We start from the raw sequence: 21,742 nt of genomic DNA, 5'->3' as shown, positions 1-21,742 counted from the left end.
TGCAGGGCCAACAGAGTCAGTCCTACTGGTTTTTAAAACAGCATGTCCCCAAAATCAGAGTACAGAATCAGATATCAGTATTCTGGCAAAACGTAAGAAAGTGTTAACTGATTTACGGAAGTAAAAGCACTGCTAAAAGATGCTAAATCACGACACAGTTCGTTAAAATATCCTGATAGATCCAGGAGGATTATGAAAATAACAGTTTCCTTAAGAAGCTCAGAAACATACTGTCATCTCCTCTGAGACTCCTTCGTGCACTCTGCTGAGCATGTACTAGTGCTAGGTTTCTGGGGTGATGAGTAAGACAGTACCTGTCAAGACGTTTAGGTTCTCCAATCAGGTGAAGACACAGCAAAGCCTTTCTGAGTGGGTGTTACCTAACCCATCTCCAGAAACGCAAAGACCGACTGACTCAAAGACAAATTTGGTCAGGTCAGCCCAGGCTGCTCAGCAGGCACAAGTGAGAGACATCCCGTGGCCTGTCCTATGCCATCATTGTTTTACTTCACACCAAAAGTAAAAGCAGGCAGTGTGGCCACCACAGCCTTGCCTCAGGCCACCTCCTGCCTGCTTGCAACACCATCCCCAGGGCACCCCTCGCTACAGCACTCATCTGAAAGGACCTCTCTGATGAAAGGAACATGCTATTATTAGTGGCCCAGGGTGGAGGTAGAGAGAGGTGCTGCATTACCCCCTTAGCCAAGCACTATAAGCTTTGAAGTGCACACAGGGCAACTCTTAAGTTATCAAAACTAAGGTGAAAAATAAACACATTTACCTTTCTCTTTATCTAAAGGTGGGAGGATGCTGTTGTCTCGGCAGACCTTGAAATAGATTTCCTGCTCAACTCCGTCGGGAATGGCTCCTTGAGGGATAATTATACTGACGCCAGTTTCTATGGAACTCAGCACGCCACCATTGCTGTTAAATATGCCGCGGGCTGTGGCCACCACAGTATGACCATCTTCATCTTCATCCTCTTCCACAGCTGAAGGACTGAAAGTTCAGAAATGGCTAGTGAGTGAATTCCTAACAGTACACAGGCGCTTTGCTTTTACTACTACTGTATTGCGTGCTTTCATTTTACTTTTGTTTCTCCATAAGAAGTTACTTTAACAAGGTAAGTTTCTGGCAACAGATTTTACTGACAGGGTTATCTCAGAGAGTATTATTATCATTATTATTATTTTGAGACAGAGTCTCACTCTGCTGCCCAGGCTGGAGTGCAGTGGCACGATCTTGGCTCACTGCAACCTCTGCCTCCCGGGTTCAAATGATTTTTCTGCCTCAGACTCCCGAGTGGCTGGGGCTACAGGCGTGTGCCACCATGCCTGGCTAATTTTTGTATTTTTAGTAGAGACGGGGTTTCACCATATTGGCCGGGCTGGTCTCAAACTCCTAATCTCATCGTGATCCACCTGCCTCAGCCTCCCAAAGTGCTGGGATTAGAGGCATGAGCCACTGTGCCCGGGCTGTTCTTCCATTCTTAGTGACACAAAACAATGGTGCATCTCACAGCTGACAGCATCTCAGACTTGATAACATCTCCCTAGGATTTTAAGTGCACATGAATATGGTCCTGCCTCAGCATTCCCCGAGGACCAAGTGCCCACCCTGCTGCAGAAGGCAAGGCTTCCAAGGTTCCATGAGCTGAAGACCCTTGTATGGGCACATCCCAAACATCCATGAAAAGAGAGACAGCAGATTAACTCAGTAATCACAGAACACCAAAGGCACAGGGGATGTGGTACCAATGACTGCTTCAAAAATAGAGGCTATCACGACTTCCTGAAGTACAGTTTTGAGCCAGGGCTTAAAGGTGAGCAGAAAAGCCAACAAAACAGAACTACATGAAGGTAGCTGCAGCTTCACTCCAGTATGACCGGGTGCCAGGGACGACATCCTGCGGCACAGTATCAAGGGAGCAGAGTGCGGCCTGAACTGCACAGCAGGGGTCAGCTGTGTCTGTCCCTGACCACCTGTGGATGTGCGGAGTTAGGAAGGCAGTGACCGCCATAACCATCCCTGCTCTTGGAAAGCAGACTCAGGTGGCCATCCTGACCTTTGGTTCTCCCTGTCTATAAGTGCTTCTGCTTTATGGTGGCATGAAAATGGAACTGGCTGTAGGAGGGTGAGATGAGCTAATGTGTGGCCAGAATCCATCCAGTCAATCGCCACGGAATGAAAGACAGGAAAGAGGAGCTGCAGGGAGGCTCCAGGAGGGCTTGTTTTGTCTCATTTGCTCAGCCATCTTACTAACTGCTGCTCTTTAAACAGTCAGGGTTATTCTATTTTTCTTCTTAGCATCATTGTGGAACAAATAATGAAAGAGGAACATAGATACTTAACGTTTTTAGATGTCTTCCACATGCCCCTTAACAGCAGGTCAGGAGAATACAAGAGGCCATGGCTGGTTAAGAGTATGGGTTCTCAGCTGGGTGCAGTGGCTCACACCTGTAATCCCAGCACTTTGGGAGGCTCACTTGAGCCTGGGAGTTTAAGACCAGCCTGGGCAGCATGGCAAAACCCTGCCTCTACTAAAAATACAAAAACTAGCAGGGCATAGTGGTGCATACCTGTAGTCCCAGCTACTTGGAAGGCTGAGGCACGAGAATTGCTTGAACCTGGGAGGCGGAGGTTGCAGGTTGTAGAGAGTAGAGACCATGCCACTCCTGCCTGAGTGACAGAGCGAGACTCTGTCTTGGAAAAAAAAAAAAGGGGAGGGGGGGCCAGGTGTGGTGGCTCACACCTGTAATCCTAACACTTTCAGAGGACAAGGTGGGTGGATCAGTTGAGGTCAGGAGTTCAAAACCAGCCTGACCAACGTGGTGAAACCCTCTCTCTACTAAAAATACAAAAAATTTAGCTGGGCGTGGTGGTGCACGCCTGTAGTCCCAGCTACTCAGGAGGCTGAGGCAGGAGAATCGCCTGAACCCAGGAGGTGGAGGTTGCAGTGAACCAAGATCGCACTACTGCACTCCAGCCTGGGCGACAGAGGGAGACTCTGTCTCCAAAAAAAAAAAAAAAAAAAAAAAAAAAAAAAAAAAAAAAAAAGCAAGCAAGGGCTCAGAGGTCGGATGACCAGCGGCTAAATCGAGGCTCACCTCACTCTAGCTGTGTGACCCTGGGCAATCTGCTTACTGTCACTCAACCTCAGTTCTTAGTAAAACAGGGATGATGACAATACCTACCAACCATACATGACTGTTAGCTTTATTATTTTACCAACATCTTGTAACTCCTGGAGGACCTTCTATGTAACAGCATTCATTGCAACAACACTCTTCAGTTTAAAGGTTGAGTTAAAAAGATCACTTCAAAGTCCCAAGTCAAATAAACTACAACAAACTCACAAGAGAAAAATCACAGGGGCAATGCTTTGAGCAAAGGCAAAAGTCTTACCTCACAGGAATAGCTTTGGGCACTGTGCTGATATTATTTATTTGATATTTAGGCTTCTCTGCATGGATAGAGAAAGTTTCAACTCCACTGTCAAACTCAGGAGGCTGTGCCAAACTGTGCGATTTCACAAGAGTTTTTGGAGAAGTGGGAGTTTTTGAAGACAAGTCAGGTTTATGTGCAGTTTCACTTGGCAGAAGATTGTGATTGAATTTCGGACTTTCAAACTTGCGTTCAAACGGTCGGGCAGAACTTGTATATGGTTTTGGTGTGAATCGATTGTATGCTGGAGTGACCGTTTTCTGAGTCTGTTCAGTTCCATTAACTGGGGCTTTATCTGGAAAACTTTTCTGGGGATAGAAAGCTGGCTGAGCAGTATCTTCTCGGTTTGGTGGTCTGAAAGTTGCTGGCTTATTCTGAGATGGAGGTGGGTCTGGTTTGGACACTAAGGAATTCTGAAAATCCAATGACACTGAATTACCTGAAAAACAAACATAAGCATTTAAAAACCTTTCTGAAAAAAGGTGTAACAGCCCTCTCCCAGCTTAACTTGTCCTGGTGCTGGAGTCGAGGCCCAAGTGTGGGTGGCACAGCCAGAGCCTGACTCTTGAGCCCTGGAGGCTAGGTGTGATGCTGAGGGATGAGGGCAGCACGGACAGGTGGTACCATGAGTATACCCTGCTGCCCTGGGTCCAGCTGCTAAGATTCCTGGCCTCCAAAGACTGTTACTAGTCTTTGTGAAAACCGGAATGTCCAATAATCATATAATAAGGATACTCACTGTTAATTAGAAAAATGTAAAACAAAACCAACCAAAGGCATTAAATACTATTTCACACACACTAGAATGGAAAAACTGAAAAGTGCGATAATGCCAAATGTTGGTTAAGAAGTGGAACCACAGGATTTTTTATGCACCGCCAGAGGCAGTGTAATATAGTACAACTGAACTCTGTGAAATAATTAAAGACACTACAAGACAAGAGAATTATTAATCCAAATTCCTCATGAACATGGTAATATAATTTATCATAGTATGAGAAGAAAAATCATATGGTCATCTTAATACATGCAGGAAAAACATCTGACCAACTGCTTGCAGCAAACTCTGAATATAGGGAACATCTTAAACATGACAAAGGACATCTACAAAAATCCTACCGCTAACATTCTAAGGGTAAAACATGAAGTCCTTCCTCCTTAAGATCAGGAACTAGCAAAAGAGGTCCAATTTCACCACTTATGTTTCAGAGTTCATTGGAGGTCCTGGCCAGTGCAATCAGCAAGAAAAGAAAGAAGGCTAGGTGCTTTGGCTCACGCTTGTAATCCCAGCACCTAAGAGGCCGAGGTGGGCAGATCACCTGAGGTCAGGAGTTTGTGAACAGCCTCGCCAACATGATGAAACCCTGTCTCTACAAAATATACAAAAATTAGCTGGGCGTAGTGGTGTACGCCTGTAGTCCCAGCTACTCGGGAGGCTGAGGCAGGAGAATCACCTGAACCCGAGACACAGAGGTTGCAGTGAGCTGAGATTGTGCCACTGCACTCTAGCTTGGGCGAGAGCAAGGCTGTGTCTCAAAAAAGAGGAAAAAAAGAAAGAAAGAAAAGGCATAAAGACTGGAAAGTAAGAATTAAAACTGTCTTCATCTGTAAACATAGTTGTGTGTGAAACAAAATCTATTAATAAGTCTCAATCCAGAACTATAACACGTCTGCTTGAAGACTCACAAGTCCTGGGAGGTGCCTCCTAAGGGAATAAGAGAGAAGTCTGTGCTACGAAAATGCCTGTTCACGGCAGAAGAGATAAACACTTTGTGTTATATGCTGAGGGCAAAATGTTACACAGCTCTTAAGATGAATAAGGTGGAGCTGTATGTGATCTACCTGGTATGTAAATGCGAAAGTCAAGCTGCTATGGGATACATTTTATGTGAAACATCATGGCTTTTCTATTTGGGTGTGTGAAGATAAAACATAACAATACGTTTTACAAACCATCTTTAGATATACTGGCAAACACTACTTCCAGAAGATTCAGAGACTAGCACAAAACAGATTAAAATCTGTTTAGCTAAAAGGCTTGTCCAAAATAATGGTCTTGTAAAAACAGGAGACACACTTTTAACAAAATTCTTAGTTTTTACTGTTCCCAGCCCAAAGGTTTCAATCATGTATTTTTTAACGTAAAAACCATTTTGCCTAGAAACCACCAGAATTTTACTTCTTAAGCATTACTGTGTTATAATGTCTACTTCCGTACTTCCTACCTTCACCATGTGTTCCCTTAGCATGTACGTGGAGAGACGCGCTGGTGACAGGTTGAGATGGCTGGGCGTACTGCGAGGGCAATGGAGGAGGAGGGGGAGTGACCTGGAGGGGTTCATAGCGTTTCTCACCAAAAGATCTATCTACACCATCAGCTTCAGGAGGCTTTCCCCTGTTAACAAATGAAGAAAATGCCAACACCTGTAAATGGACTCACATTTACAAAACAAGTTCTCATTTCTCCATGTATCTCTAAGTTAAAAAAAACTAGAAATTTCACAATTTATTCTCATGAGTATGGGTAGCTACTCTACTGAAATATAAAAACAGATTCAACCATTTATCGGCACAAGAAATGTCCAGACACACAAATACTTTAAGAATATTAGTAAAACATCCAGAAAATGGCAACCAAAGGCAGGTGAAATTTTGGGTATATTTTAATATTTAATTGTTATTTACAAAAGATAATAACATTGACAGATTTAAGAAAGTCTTGCAAATATTCTGAAAACATATCATGGCACAAATTTTCCTGAGACTCACTTTTTTTTTTTTTGAGCTAGGGTCTCACTCCGTCGCCCAGAGTGGAGTGCAGTGGCGTGATCTCGGTTCACCGCAACCTCTGCCTCCCAGGCTCAAGCGACTCTTCTGCCTCAGCCTCCCGAGTAGCTGCCATTACAGGTGCCAGCCACCATACCTGGTTAATTTTTGTGTTTTTAGTAGAGATGGGGTTTCGCCATGTTGGCCAGGCTGGTCTCAAACTCCTGACCTCAAGTGATCTGCCTGCCTCGGCTTCTTAAAGTGCTGGGATTACAGGCATGAGCCACCGCGCCCAGCCCTAGACCCACTTCTGATTTTGTATCTGGCATCTGGCATACTCGGAGCACTACAAAAACAGATGTCGCAGACTACGGGTTGGCAAACTTTTTCACTGAAACACCAGAAAGTAAATGTTTCTGGTCTTTTGGTCCATACAGTCTTTGTCACAACTATTCAAACTATGCGGTTATAGCCTCAAAGCAGCCACACACAATGGGCGTATCTGTGTTTCCGTAAAACCAAAAAAACTGGAGCTTTTACTTTAAAATTTCCTCTTGAGTTACCAGGTCCATTGTTTGGTTAAATGACTGCTAGAGCCGCAGATACTGCTTTATCTTACAAGGTTCATTTAAGTCAAATTGTGCCATGTATGCTTATTTTTTCAGATTGCCAATTGTTAATATGTAACACAAAATTCACACAAATCTTTTTAGAAGACCCATAATTGCAACATTGCCATCTAAACCTTACTGCTGAATGCCAAAGCCGCACTAGCTTTATGTGCACCCACAATAACAAACGCATTTGGAACATCCCGGTCATTTTCATCCATTTGCATTGAAGAAGTCTCATGATTGGCTTCTTTATCTTGCTTTCATGAATTTAGACTAAGCCCTTGACAATGACATTAAAACCTGAACGTGCACATAATGCCAGTGACACAGCGAGGGACACCTTACGGAACAGCCTCACATTAATTGCCAGTCTTACCACTTGACGTTCCTTTTCAAGTAGTCATAGCTAGTGTAAGAGCCAAGAAATCTAGGTGATGGCAAAGCAAGCGCAACAGAAAAATGAAAGAAAATGGTCAATCTAACTAAGTAAATTTGCAGCAAATGGAACTCAAATGTCATTTAAAAATAACCAACATCCACGATTTCACCATAATTTGGTCTATAAAGGAACATATCACTAACTCTCATTTGGCCAAGGAAATTAAAGATAGATAAAACACAGTCACTTAGTTATGCCATCTGCTGGCCCACCCTCCATGTACTTTAACTGGTACTGCAGTGAAGAGCAATGTGTTTGAGCTTTGCTCCTTCTGCACCTCTGTTGCAGCTGCTAATAGTGAGCAAAGAAATTTATCAAATCAAAGAGTGGCGATCAAGGATAATCAGCAGGTTCTGAATAAGTGGGAGTGAAATGTCCTATTAAAGAAAAAAAAAAAAAAGGCTGGGCAAAAGAAACACTGCAAGTGAAGACACAGGAAAAAGTAACACAACAGAAGAGCTACACCGAGCCCCTGGGAGGGGAATGGTAAATGGACAGATATAAACATGCCTGGCTTGAAACCTGGCCAGACTTCACATGTTCCTTTCTAGCAAGACCTCCCGCATCGGCAATCGTAAGCTGGGCCCTGTGGTGGTGGAGTCTTACTGGTGAAGCTGCATGCTTGATGCTCAGACTCTCTCTCATCTAATGATGTCTCACAAACACACAAACAACTGAACATCAGTCTCTTACATTTAGTTCTTTAAAAGCTAAAAACCACCATCATTTGAGACCTGGAAGTCTCAGAGTGAGTTGAGTCCTGAAAGGTAGATTTGATAACAAAAAATCCCTGGTTGTTCTGAAGAAGTTGACTCGATCTCTGGGCGGAGACATGTGCCCAGCCCTGGAGGGACACTGCTCTTCTTGCACTGTCTTAGAATCCGGGAAACCTCCCATTGACTTTGGAGGTGAAATGTCTAAGCTACTGTCTCCTAACCTTTCCAGTTGTAATCCAGCTCTATGCAACTGTAAGACTGGGTTATCTGCTTGCTTCCTGGGGCATCTGTCCTGTGCTAACAAAGATTATTTTCTGTCTCTAATTCTCACCATTTCTGAGGTGTGTTTTTAATGAAGCATAAGCACACATCATCTGGAGGAAGAAAATTTTGCCATTCCTGTATTTTACCGAAAGAAATAAATGCCTGAAGGCAGTCTATTTAGTGACAGACAGTCAATGGTTTTGAAATGCAGGACAGAGTTCTACATTTTAAGCTATTTTCCAGTCGATGAAGTCGTACTCATTGGATAAGAGGATGAAAAACCATTACAAGGGGAAGTTACAGAAACAACTTCCCTCTTAGTTATCTTCCATGACCCTTATTCTCCTTTCCACTTCTCTAACCATTAAATACCTATATAGGAAAATGTAGCACAATTATAAAGAGTTTCAATTTCACACTACAAAGGAAAAAAAAGTATACTGGTCTCCATCCCAAATTATACTTTTCTCACTCACAGCAGCAGGGAGTAAATTCACAAAGACAGATGTCATCTATTTCACAATGTATCCCTGTGAAAACAATGACCAGGTAATACAGGCTCCTTCCAGAGCTGTGTTAATGGAAAGGAGGGTGGCGGATGCACCTAGTACACCACGCCGTTTTAAGCTTCATTCACTCAACAATTATTAAGCCCCCACTGTATGCAAGGCAATGTTCTACACCCTGAAGTTATACATCACAAATAAGCTAAGTCTTCTTTCTAGAAAAACAAAGCAAACATGCATTTCAATCGATTCCCTGGCAAAAGTTTACTTTTTAGATCTAAATATAATCCTTTTTTTTTTTTTTGAGACAGAGTCTCAGCTCACTGCAAGCTCCGCCTCCCGGGTTCATGCCATTCTCCTGCTTCAGCCTCTCGAGTAGCTGGGACTACCTACGGGTGCCCACCACCACGCCCAGCTAATTTTTTGTATTTTTAGTAGAGATGGGGTTTCACCGTATTAGCCAGGATGGTCTCAATCTCCTGACCTCATGATCCGCCCGCCTCGGCCTCCCAAAGTGCTGGCATTACAGGCGTGAGCCACTGCGCCTGGCCATATAATCTTTTAAGGTTGTATTCTATTTACCAAGTACGTAAAACGATAAATAAGAGATATCTTTAAACTACACCCATGAACCTTCTTCTGAAAGGAATGAATGTGTTTAACGGTGTTTAGTAAAAATAATAACTAAAGGGTACACCCAAAGGTGAGCTCCTAAGGCTCAGTGCCTAGCTCACTTTAGGCTAGACACCATTTAGATGCTACTGTGATAACTGTAAATGAACTCCTGTAACACTGTAAATGTAAACGAATTCCTAATGACAAATCCACATCAGTTTTTGTTCTTGTGGGTTTTTTTCTGTTGAGGTATGAACCCAGCTGTGCGCCTGTGTGGGTTTACATTGTGCCTAGCTCACTTCAGTCTAGACACCATCTAGATGCCACAACCTCTTTCTAGTGTTGTGCTAAGGGGAGGTTCACAACACTAGTGGAAGACACGATTTGCATTTAATATAACCCTCATTGCAGCACTCTCAGTTTGCATTTGTATTCTCATAAACTGCTTTCTTCTGTAAACATAAAGCCTTAAACACAGGAGAGTGAAAACAAATGTTTTAAGTCTTCACTTTGAATGATGTCTTAGAAAAAGCAGTGGTAATTAAAATTAGGTTTTAATGTTAGTGGTTTTAAAGTACATTCTAAAACAGTTTTCACACAATAGTAAATGACAAATAATTTCCCAAGATAATCCCAAGTCCATGTAACTAATTAAGGAAAAATCTAGGTGCTTTTAATCTAGACACAATACTATGTGTGATGAATTCTAATACGTCAATCTGGCTGGGTACTGCTATGAAGGGATTTTCCAGGTTTTATGTCCCCAGTCAGTTGACGGGAGATGGTCTTGGGAGGGCCTGGCCTAATCAGTAGAGCCCTCTGAATGAGAATTTAGGCCTTCCGTGATCTCACACTCTGCAGTAGCTCAAAACCTTCCCTTCCTGACCAACTGCCCTCTGAAATACGACTTGCTTAGCCAGCCCCTGTAACTGTGTACATGGATTTCTTTTGACAAATCCACATCTGTTTTTGCTCTTGCGGGTTTTGTTCTGTTGAGGTATGAAGCCTGTGTGGGCTTAGACCCAACTATCAGTACCAAATTCTCTTATCAGTCAGGGTTCAACCAGATACACAGAACCAGCAGGAGACACAAACCCATGCAGGCACAAGAAAGGAGAACAAACTAACATGAAACCCGGGGATGAGCAAACAGAGGGGAGCAGCAAGCACGGGGGAAAGATGACTGGGAGTCAAGAAACTTGGGTTCAGTCCCAGCTCTGCCCTGTCATTTTCCCTCACCTGTAAAACTGGATCAGAAATCTTATAAAAACAAAAAACCTCTTCGGTATTTCCCTCAAACAGGATTCTCCTCACATCTGTTTTTATATTTAAAAAATAAAAACAGAAAAGAAAAAGAACCAGCATGAGGTCATTATGTGTGTGTACAGAAGTGAAGACTGAAGATTACCTAACAATGAGGGTCCTTGTAGTTGACACTGTCTTCCGTCAAAACCCTGTGATGTTAGCATCTTTGTGAATGCAAAAACTGTGTACATCTAACAGCAGACTTTAAAAGCAAAACACACATCCCAGAACTAAAAAAGCATGTACAATGCTGAACCACTAGAGCCTACAGAAATCATATATTACATTTAAACTATTTTTCTTCAAAATATATTGAACTGCACGAGATTAATATGCTGCATCCTATTTTTTAAAAGCCAGGTGAAATAGCTTACTTTGAAGAATAACTAGAAAAATTTGATTGATTCTGAGAATGAGCTGGCTTTGCAGGCTCGGAGAGATGGCTGGCAGCAATGTGTGCAGAAGGCTTATTCTCAAAACTTCTTCGGTCAAAGTATGAGAGCTGTTTTCGATAATATTCTTCATCTTCTTCAGGGTCATAATGATTCGACCGAACGATATCTTCAGGCGGCTTCAGTTGAGGCTTTTGAGGTTCTGGGACCCTAGCAGATAATGAATGACAAATGGAACACCTTTTTAGATAGTAATGTTGTGAAGGAAGTAGAACATGTAAATCTTACCTTGACCAAAAGGTCAATAATTACTAACTGCTGTGATTACTGAGGATCTGAGCAGTCCAACAGTTAGAATGGATATTTCAAATCCCATGTCCTAACAGAGTATCCTCAAAAGGCAGCCTCTTTCTGGCTCATGAGTCCTTTAACACAATTTAATAAGCTAAACGATTATATGATTAGGGGACAGCAGTTTAGAAGTAACCAGAAAGACAAAGGGGAATGCAACCAGGACAGCGAGCATCTTGAGAAGTACATATACGAAGGCCAAGAACAGTCAATGATAGACTTTAAGAACTTTCACAGGGATTTTTAAGAACTCAGTCCAGGATCTCAATGATTCTCATATGAACGAATAACTCTATATGGTCTCAAGTTCTAGAAGGCATAGAAAGCAGATGAGGAAGAAAGCAAGTCACTAAGTAAACGCATATTAGACAGTTCTCTTCTTTATCATAAGTGCAAACATATATTCAGGCAAAAAAAAAAAAAAAAAAAAAAAAATCAGAAGACCTGTATTCAAATCTAATCTGTCACTTATTGGCAGTGCAATGAGGCCATGGGAAAAAGCTCAGGCTGAGGAGCAGCGGGCCAGGTTTCTCTTCCAGCTCTAAGAAGTCTTGTAAGCTACTTAACCCTCTCAGCCTCAGTATCTCTCTCTACAATGCAGAACAACACTGTCACCTCAATATGCTGATGTGCTTAGCACAAGGGCAAGCACCTGATGCACACTCACTGAATGATTTAGTTATCTTAACCAGTCTGAGTCTGTTTCCTCACCACTGGAAACTAAGAGTTCACATGTTGAAAAGCACTTTTAAAACTAAAAAACATAATACAAATGTCAGAGCTTAAAAATGTTTATTTAATCATCTGCTTGGAGACTATCCTTCCGAAAGTTTGCTAAAGGTATAAAGATTTGTCAGAAAAGGCATAATAAAGTTCTACTTTTTTTTTTTTTTTTTTTTTAGAATCACTGTTTAGGAGAGCTGATAGCTTGTATTTAAGGACAAACTCCTCCTATTCACACCTCTCCTCTACTAACACAGTGAAAGGTTTTCTCATTGACTAAGAGGGATAAATTCCTGGTCAGTTCTATGCCACAAAGAGCGCAAAGTGCACTCACCTGTACAGAGTTTTGTCATGTTCACTGAATTGATTCTGAGAAGTGGGTTTGGGACCAATGATGGGAGCACCTGAAGGTTTAGATGCTACTTCTGGAGGCTGTTTAGAAAAAAAAAAAGACAAATATGCCTAAGGAACAGATAATTACAGAACAGATATCATGTACTGGGGGAGGCGAGAGCTAAGAAGCCTTTTAAACTGTGTGCCTATGCATCCAAGGCAGTAAAGACATATTTACCTTAAAAGTGGCAGTGTCATTTACATCCTTCTTGGTCTCTAAGGATGCAGATCTTTTGTTTTCAAACATCTTAACTCTGGTGAGGACAGACTGTGGCTTCATTGCTGGATCTTCCTCTTCTTCAGTTTGAGTTGGGGGTGGAGGCAGCGGTTTGGTATTTGAAGGCAGAGCTTCTGGCTTATGCTGAGATGAAGGTATCAGCGGAGGGACAGCTGCAGCACCATGGATAGGCTCAAAATGACCTGCTCTAGAGGTAAATCCTTGGGGTGGGACTTGCTCGTAACTGCGTGAATACTGCTCAAAATACTGCTTGGGCTCTGCGGGCTTGGGCCCTGCTGAAGGGTAGGGCTGGGTTTCCGGCCTGTGTCTACCATGCGTGTCATACCCAGGAGCTGGCTGCTCTTCGTGCCGTAGGGCAGACGCTCTAGGTGCCTGTTCATAACGTGGTCTGCTGTCATAGGACAGAGGGGCTGGCTCTTCAAAACGTGGAAAGTACCCGCGTTCTGAGGACTCTTCCGGATGCTGTCTGGAGTCAAGGTCTCGAGAGTGCTGATTATCAAAAGGTGGCCGAGATGGGTAGGGCTGTTTGTCATCATAATATGACCACTGTTCTTCATACATGGGGACGCGATCTTCGTATCGCAGACGATGTTCATAGGTTCGAGAAAACTGGTCCGTATAACTTGAGGACTCGTATCTGTATGTGGGCTGCTCAAGGTCTCTGCTGGCTTGTTTCTCTACGTATGGGAGTTGGGGTTCATAGGTCAGATTAGGCTCTTTGTCTGGCCTGTGCCCTGGATGACCAACGGCTGGCTGTTTCAAAACATGGTTTTGTCTCATCATTTCCTCGGGATATGGATCCTTTCTGTATACCTGTATAAAAAAAATTCACATTTAAGGACAAAGTCTTGTTTTTAATTCTAGTCTATTTTATTAGACTATGATTAAATATTATACTATGATTTAATATGTGAAAATGGTACGTTTTACCATTTATTATCAGGATAGACAAGATTAGTGGAAAATGCTGGTTTAAGTGAAAGCTCAAAATTTATAATGCAGGTAGGGGCTTTTATTTTTCAGCATGTACTAAACAGTGAGTTAAGATAAATATTAAATTTAGTAGAAAATTAACGCACTAAACTATTGATTACACCTCATTTTGACACTGAAAAATCCTAAAGAAAATTTATGGGCATCATAATCTGTGTTCACATAAATATGTTTATAATGGGTTTCGATTACTTATTAAGGAATTCTGGAAGATACTGAAAGCCAAAAATAAAAATAATAAACAATAAGCACAAATCTCAATTAAAAGGCCTGTTTTCAAATAATCAGTATACCAATGGAAGCCATGCAAACTACAAAACTGAAATGATTTGTATTGATTTGAAAGCATTACAGTGTACAAGCCCACAGTAAAAAAGCAAAAGGAACACTTAAAGGGCAAAGCAAAAATGATCATGTGCCAGATTGATGGAGAGCAACAAATTAGTGCAACACCGCAGCACAGGTACCTTTGTTGGATCTACATGCGACGACAATGATGGTTCTTGATCTCTTAGCATTATGTGAGCTGCCTCAGTACTTGGTGTTCTTAAAGAATCAGCTTGTGGTGAGTAAGTGGTGGAAGGAGCTGGGGTGGGCTCCTCCAGTCTGACATTAGTTAAATTTACATTATGATTAACAGCAGAGGTTGATGATGCTGGGTTTGTTTCAGGCGAAAGGTAAGGGACTGGAGATGAAGCTTCTGCTTTCTGTGAAGTGTTTAAAATATTTTAAATATAGTGTTTCTGTTTACTGCTAACCTCCCACTTCAATTTATAGTGATTGGTAGACATACATTTTAAGTGTGCTGAATAACAAAACTATGACCTCATGCCCTAAACTTTTCGGAAAAAAAAAAAAAAATCCAGTACATTGCTGTGTTAAGACAAACACACAAAATTTAGAATTAAGTCCTTGGTACTCTCAAATTGAAATTGAAGATTAATTCTTGATCTGGAGAGAGGACAACATATATATTTTTAATTCAATCACCACATTCTACAATGTAATAATGCACCTCTATCTACAAAACGTTGAATGTTTGCTGCTTACCTGTTGAGAGGCTGGCTTAAATCCAGGGGAGTCTATTCTATGAATTGGTTGTGGCTGCGCTTGTGGTGAGTAAGGAGGATATGTTTGGTTTTCATGATGCATTCCAGAGGAGTCCTCTCTTACAGGCTCAGAGGACCGTGTAATGGCAGACTCCGGTGGAGTCCCAACCTCATCATTAAGAGTTTCATCTAGTTCTTGATCAGTGTAGGCCCCGCCTTCTGTGTCTGTGTCTTCATAGTCAGAAGTGTGTCTACTGTCCGTGCTATACATTGAGTATTCACTACCTGGAGCTGACAGGTAGGACAGACGATCATCATGCAAATCAAGGTCATCACTTGTAGCACCATCCGCCTGGGTCAAATAAAAGTAAATTACAAATTTTATTCAGTAGTTCTTTAAGAGATGGCCTTTATCGTATAAGGGAGATTGAAAAGGATATCTTTCTCTGGAGAAGTCACATCTACTTCTTAAAACTTCTGGTAAGGAAAAGTCAAGAAGATTGCACAAGCACACACACAGACACACAGAGCACCCCTTGAGATCTGAAGGGCATGGATGAAGGAAACAGTGGCTGGTAAGCCAGGACAAAGTCAGACTCCAGGGCCCAGCCCCAGAAGACGACGAAGAAACCCTGACACTGCTCAGATTTATAAAACCTACTCACTAGCTCTTCAGCCCTTTTAAGCAAGGGGAAGAGGGAGAATTACCAAACTAAGCTCACAGAAACAAGGACACACTGACAGAACAGCACACAGGGGAATACCTATGAAATAAACCCAACAGTTCAAAAGTTGGACAAGAGCTAATATATTTATGTTTAGGAAACAACTGATATGGTTTGGATTCGTGTTCCCACCCAAATTTCATGTTGAATTGTAATCCCCAGTGTTGGGGGAAGGGCCTGGTGGGAGGTGACTGGATCATGGGGGTGGTTTCTAATGGTTTAGCATCATCTCCCTCACACTGTCTTGTGGTAGAATTCTTCCAAGATGTTTTTTTAAGTGGGCAGCACCTTCCCCACTCCCTTCCTCCTGTTCCAGTCATGTAAGACGTGCTTCCTTCCCCTTCCACCATGACTGCAAGTTGCCTGAGGCCTCCCCAGAAGCAGGAGCCTGTACAGCCTGCAGAACTGTGAGCCAATTAAACCTTTTCTTTATAAATGACCCAGTCTCAGATGGTTCTTTATCGCAGTGTGAGAATGGACTAATACAGTAAATTGGTACCAGAGAAGTAGGACATTGCCAAAAAGATATCTGAAAATGTGGAAGCAGCTTTGGAACTGGGTAATGGGGAGATGTTGAGACAGTCTGGAGGGCTCAAAAGAGACAGAAAAATGAGGGAAAGTTTGGAATTTCCTAGAGACTTGTAGAAATGTTTTGACCACAATGCTGATAGTGATATGGACAATAAAGTTCAGGCTGTGGAAGTCTCAGACAGAGAAGAACTTACCGGGAACCGGAGTAAAGGTCATTAATTCTTGCTATGCTTTAGCAAAGAGACTGGCAGCACTGTGCCCTTGCTCTAGTGATCTGTGGAACTTTGAACTTGAGATAGATGATTTAGGGTATCTGGTGGAAGAAATTTCTAAACAGCAAAGCATTCAAGAAGTGACCTGGCTGCTTCTAACAGCATGTGTTCATATGTGTGCACAAAGAGATTATCTGAAACTGGAACTCATATTTAAAAGGGAAGCAGAGCATAAAAGTTTGGAAAATGTGTAGCCTGGCCATGTGGTAAAAAATAAAAACCAATTTTCTGGGGAGGAATTCAAGCTGGCTGCAGAAATTTGCTAAGTAAGGAGGGACAGAATGTTAACAGCCAAGACAATGGGGGAAAATGTCTCCAAGGCATTTCGGAGACCTTTGTGGCAGCCCCTCCCATCTCAAGCCCCTCCATCTCAAGCCTGGAGGCCTAGAAGGGAAAAATGGTTTTGTGAGCCAGGCCCGGCCCTGCTGCTCTGTGCAGCCTCGGCACATGGTGCTCTGCATTATGGCTGCTCTAGCTCCAGACATGGTCAAAAGGGGCCAAGTTACAGCTAAGGCTGTTGCTTCAGAGGGTGCAAGCCCTAAGCCTTGGCAGCTTTGACATGGTGCTAAGTCTGTGGGTGTACAGAGGCAGACAGTAGAGGCTTGGGAGCCTCTGCCTAGATTTCAGAGATGTATGGAAATGCCTGGATGTCCAGGCAGAAGTCTGCTGCAGGAGCAGAGCCCTCACGGGGAACCTCTAGGGCAATGTGGAAGGAAAATGTGGGGTTGGAGCCCCCACACGGAGTCCCCACTGGGGCACTGCCTAGTGGAGCTGTGAGAAGAGGGCCACTGTCCTCCAGACCCTAGAAAGGTAGGTCTGCCAACAGCATGTACCATGCACCTGGAAAAGCCACAGGCACTCAATGCCAGTCCATGAAAGCAGCTGCGGGGGCTGTGCCCTGCATGGCTTCAAAGGCCTTGGAAACCCACCCCTTGCATCAGTGTAGCCTGGGTGTGAGCTGAGGAGTCAAAGGAGATTATTTTGGAGCTTTAAGATTTGATGACTAATCTACTTACTTTTGGAATTGCATGGGGACCAGAGGTCCTTCGTTTTGGCAGATTTCTCCCTTTTCAAAAGGAAGTATTTACCCAATGCTTATATCCCCTTTGTCTCTTGGAAGTAACTAACTTGTTTTTGATTTTACAGGCTCCTAGGTAGAAGGGAGTAGCCTTGTCTCAGATGAGACTTTCAACTTTTGAGTTAATGCTGAAATGAGTTAAGACTTTGGGGCACTGTTGGGAAGGCACCATTCTATTTTGCAAAGTGAGGAGGATGTGAAATCTGGGAGGGACCAGCGACAGAATGATATGGTTTGGATTCGTGTCCCCATCCCAATCTCATGTTGAATTATAATTCCCAGTGTTGGAGTGGGGCCTGGTAGGGGATGATTGGATCATGAAGGCAGTTTCTAATGGTTTAGCACCATCCCCCTAGTGCTATCTTGTGATACGAGTTCTCCCAAGATCTGTGTGTTTAAAAGTGTGCAGCACTCCCCACTTCTCTCTCTTCCTCCTGCTCCAACCATGTAATTAAGACATGCTTATTTCCCCTTCACTGTCTGCCATAAGTTTCCTGAGGCCTCCCTAGAAGCAGAAGCCTGTACAGCCCACAGAACTGTGAGCCAATTAAATCTCTTTTCTTTATAAATTACCCAGTCTCAGGTAGTTCTTTACAGCAGTTCAAGAGTAGACTAAAACAACCTGTTAAACATTTGGCCCTTAAGGCTGTTATGAAACACAATGGAAAATCATCACCTACGTGGTGGTTGCCACATTAAGAAGAAATTCTTTATTATTTTTCATAGAAGCAGTATCCAACGGATGGAGAGGGAAAAATACAGTAATGCTTTTCTTTTGCAAGTAATTAAGAACTCAGTTTCTAATAGTTTATGTTGATTGTCTTCTGAGTAGATCAGAAAGAAAGTGAGAAGTATTTGAGGGAAAGGAAGCTACAGAGTTGCAATCAACAGGTTATCACTGGACGCTAATGTGACACTAGTACCTGGATTAAAAAGAACACTCCCTGAAGACCCTGCCTAGACACTGTGCTTAGTCATGACAGCTGAAGGATCTGGAATCCAGAAATCAGAAAGTATTTCTTCCACTTCAGCATGGACTGAAGGACAAATATAAAACTCTTGTCCTCCAGGAAGATGCACTGCTATTAACTAGCAGGTTTGGTGTGGCTCTGCAGGTCTGCTGTGCCAGAAGCATGGTCTTGGGAGTCAAACTGCCTGAATGGAGCTTTCCATGCAGTCCCCAAGCTTGGCTTGTTAAGACTCTGACCTTGAGCACGACCTTCCTGATAAGAAAGACTAGGATGTGTCAGGTCTCCCCATACTCTGGTTTTCGAGAGAGTATCTGCCAGGCTGGGATGGGGAGAGTGGGAATCCAGGGATCTATCCTGGTAGAGCACAATCTCTCTGAACAAGTCTCAATGGCTTCCAAACTCGGTAATAGCTGTTGCAGAAGAAAAGTCTTCTTGCTATCTACTCTAATCTTTAACTTGCCAGGGTTCTGAATACTATAATCCAGTAGCCACTCAAGGAAACATTGAAAGTCCGGGCAAAAATAACTTAGAACTAATCAATCCACTTAGTTTTTGCAGCTGGTTTGAAATGCGTATGTGAGCAAGAACGATGAGTTGCTTTGAACTAGGAAATATGTTAAGAAAGCCTCAGGATGACTTTTCCTGGTTTAGCAGGGAACATATAAGACTGTGTTAGATCTTGTAAAAAGGAACTCCTAGCAATTAGGTCAAAATAGTTGGTTCAGGAAAGTCAATGTGAAATGGAGTGGTTTTAGTTTAAGAATCTATTCTATGAAATATACTTGACAGGAAGATAAACTTTAAGTTGTAACAGTGTTTTCTGCCTTACAAGACGCATCAGTTTAGCCTGATAATAACCTGTTTTTCCTCACATAAAAAGCTATAAAATTGGACCTTTACTTTAAAACCAAGCAAAGAAAGCAGACAAGAATATCACGAAAAGAAATTACAAAAAATTAAGATTTGTGGATTTTAAAAAAGCCTCTCAGGTAGTAGACATGTATACTTTGTGCATTTTGGGAAAACATTTACAGACTAATTTCATTTTAAGAATTCACTAGTGCAAGCTATTAACACTGGACCTGACAAAGGACGTTAATAGAATTGTGTTGCTATAGAAGATTAGCATGAAGAAGACTACAATCCTCTCAAGTGCTGCAAAAGTAGAAATTAGTAATAGCGTGTTCCTGTAAAGTGGTGTGCTTTGTTTCCACCTTCATTTTCCTATCAAGTTCCAGGTGATCTTCAGAGTGGTCTTAGGCTCTATTATATACATGGTCCATCCCCCAGACTGGTTCACAAAGAGAAAAACCATAGTTCTGGCACCTTACTATACGTGAGAACAATAGACACTGCCTCTCAGTGTTAATAGCTCTCCTTGCAGAGGCTGTGTATGTCTGGGTAGGGGACATGGGGGGTCCTAAGCATGCAGCATGCACTCTCAGAGCCATCTGTAGCCACAGCCAGACAGAGGAAGATAGGGATCATGCAGGGGCAAAACACAACAAAAACCAAACCAACAAGAAGTACAAAAAACAAAATAAAAACCAGAGATATTCTCAATCTTCCCTAATAACCAAAACTTATTGCACTGATCTGAAAAAGGTAAAAGACATTAAAAAAAAAAAAAAAAAGCTTCCTTCAATGGTGTACTCAGAGGAAACGATTAACTCTCCAGACAAAATAAATAGACCTTCCCATCAAAGATTGCTATAAAACCAGAAAGACTGACAATAGAAAGTAGTTATTTTAAAGCTGGCCACTTGGACATATAGAAAACAAAATTCAAAGCCAGGAAGGAGCTAGTACTTTGTTCAATATCTCCCAGTATGTTGTAAGAATATTAATAGGTGTTGAGTGAAAAATAAATGTGAGGAAATGCATGTAGTAGGCTTTTTAACTTTTAAGATGTCTCAGAGCCTTTAAATGCCAGTGGGTACCAGGATACTCCTGAAGGGGTCTAGGGTTTATTTCCCACCTGCTGCTTGCCTTCATAGTGCCTTCTCTCTCAGAGCAAGTCCTGAATTGAGAATGCTGAGGACAGCACTTTGGGAGATGCTCATCTAGGCCTCCAAATCCCCTCATTTTCAGAGGAGGAAACTGAAGCCAGGCTCAAAGTTGTCATTCATAGCCAGATAGGGGTAGCATCAGAACTCAACCTGCTCTTCATTATAATTTGAGATTCTTTAGGAGACAATCCTACTGTAGTGGTAATTCAACAGGTGAGAAAATTTAAGAATTCTCTTACCATGAGAAACAACTTTCATAACCCCTACACACAAATTATAAAAACCTAAAAGCTAACTTTCCCTAAATTTCTCCAATATGTTGATCTAATTAGAAAGCACTGGTATCTCAAAAGCATCTCTGATTAGTTACATAATTTACGGAACAAGTCAAAAATGTAACAGGAAATGTCTTACCTTTCCCTCAGAAACCCATACCAGCTGGTTTTGCTGTTGTTGAATTGCTTCTTTCAGTGCACCATACCAACCATCATTCATGGAATTTAAGTTAATTGTAGCTGAAAATAAATTAACGATGTAGTTTTATGGTTAGAGCACTGCCAAAAGTCAGAAGAATTCAACCCTGCTTACAGCTAAATTGTCACTACTGAAAGATGGTATCTGAGGATGCAAACATCTGAAATTTCTATTTTGCTACTGTATATTTTCTTTTAACCAAACAGCAGCTGTTAACACAACAGGAAGCTTTCCAAGAAAAGATCGTGTAAGTTTTAGTATTTGAACACTGTAACATTTTGGCCTACTTAATGTTGCCCAGACATTGTAAGCTGAAAGAAGGCCTTTAACATACTCACTTGTAAAAAGATGGTGATTATTTTTACGAAGTTTATGAGATCGCTCATATAACTTCCTGGCACTTTTCCGAGATTCTGGACATAACCTCATTCTCATTGTTTTTACTCCTTGCTTAGAATCAGGATTAAGAAATACAACAATTGGATACCACTGGGCATAGTTAAGACGATCAACTGCATTTGGTGTTACATCTAATAAAGCATGTTTGTCCTAGAAAAAGAAAGCAAAATATATACAAAGACACAAGACATCATTAATTAAGAATCATCACATTCAGTTGGGTGCGGTGGCTCACGCTATGCCTATAATCCTAGCGCTTTGGGAGGTCGAGGTGGGTGAATCACTTGAGGCCAGGAGTTCGAGACCAGCCTGGCCAGTATGGAGAAACTCTGTTTCTACTAAAAATACAACAACTAGCAAGGTATGGTGGTGCACGCCTGTAATCCCAGCTACTTCGGAGGCTGAGGCACAAGAATCGCTTGAACCTGAGAGGTGGAGGCTACAGTGAGCCGAGATCACGCCACTGCAGTCCAGC

General features: G+C 42.2%; 1 protein-coding gene across 5 annotated transcripts in view; it reads right to left on the bottom strand.

Annotated features, from left to right (window-relative positions):
• The window catches only part of TJP1 (tight junction protein 1), a 131,127-nt gene that overhangs the window by 4,699 nt on the left and 104,686 nt on the right, over positions 1 to 21,742 (bottom strand). For 3 of the 5 annotated variants that reach the window (XM_030931096.1, XM_030931097.1, XM_030931098.1), the window contains exons 17-26: positions 21,207 to 21,417; positions 20,809 to 20,909; positions 14,810 to 15,160; positions 14,227 to 14,466; positions 12,707 to 13,579; positions 12,470 to 12,567; positions 11,044 to 11,271; positions 5,670 to 5,839; positions 3,406 to 3,883; positions 782 to 999 (exon numbers count right to left, since the gene is read on the bottom strand). In XM_030931096.1, coding sequence (XP_030786956.1) covers positions 782 to 999; positions 3,406 to 3,883; positions 5,670 to 5,839; positions 11,044 to 11,271; positions 12,470 to 12,567; positions 12,707 to 13,579; positions 14,227 to 14,466; positions 14,810 to 15,160; positions 20,809 to 20,909; positions 21,207 to 21,417 — 2,968 coding nt within the window. The remainder of the gene's footprint in view (positions 1 to 781; positions 1,000 to 3,405; positions 3,884 to 5,669; positions 5,840 to 11,043; positions 11,272 to 12,469; positions 12,568 to 12,706; positions 13,580 to 14,226; positions 14,467 to 14,809; positions 15,161 to 20,808; positions 20,910 to 21,206; positions 21,418 to 21,742) is intronic. The other 2 variants (XM_030931099.1, XM_030931100.1) reach the window with 1 other exon arrangement.

Source organism: Rhinopithecus roxellana, chromosome 5 (assembly GCF_007565055.1).
Source record: "Rhinopithecus roxellana isolate Shanxi Qingling chromosome 5, ASM756505v1, whole genome shotgun sequence".
In the NCBI taxonomy this organism is placed as follows: Eukaryota; Metazoa; Chordata; class Mammalia; order Primates; family Cercopithecidae; genus Rhinopithecus; species Rhinopithecus roxellana.
The sequence above is the reverse complement of the archived record's forward strand: the minus strand, read 5'-3'. Positions and strand labels throughout refer to the sequence as shown.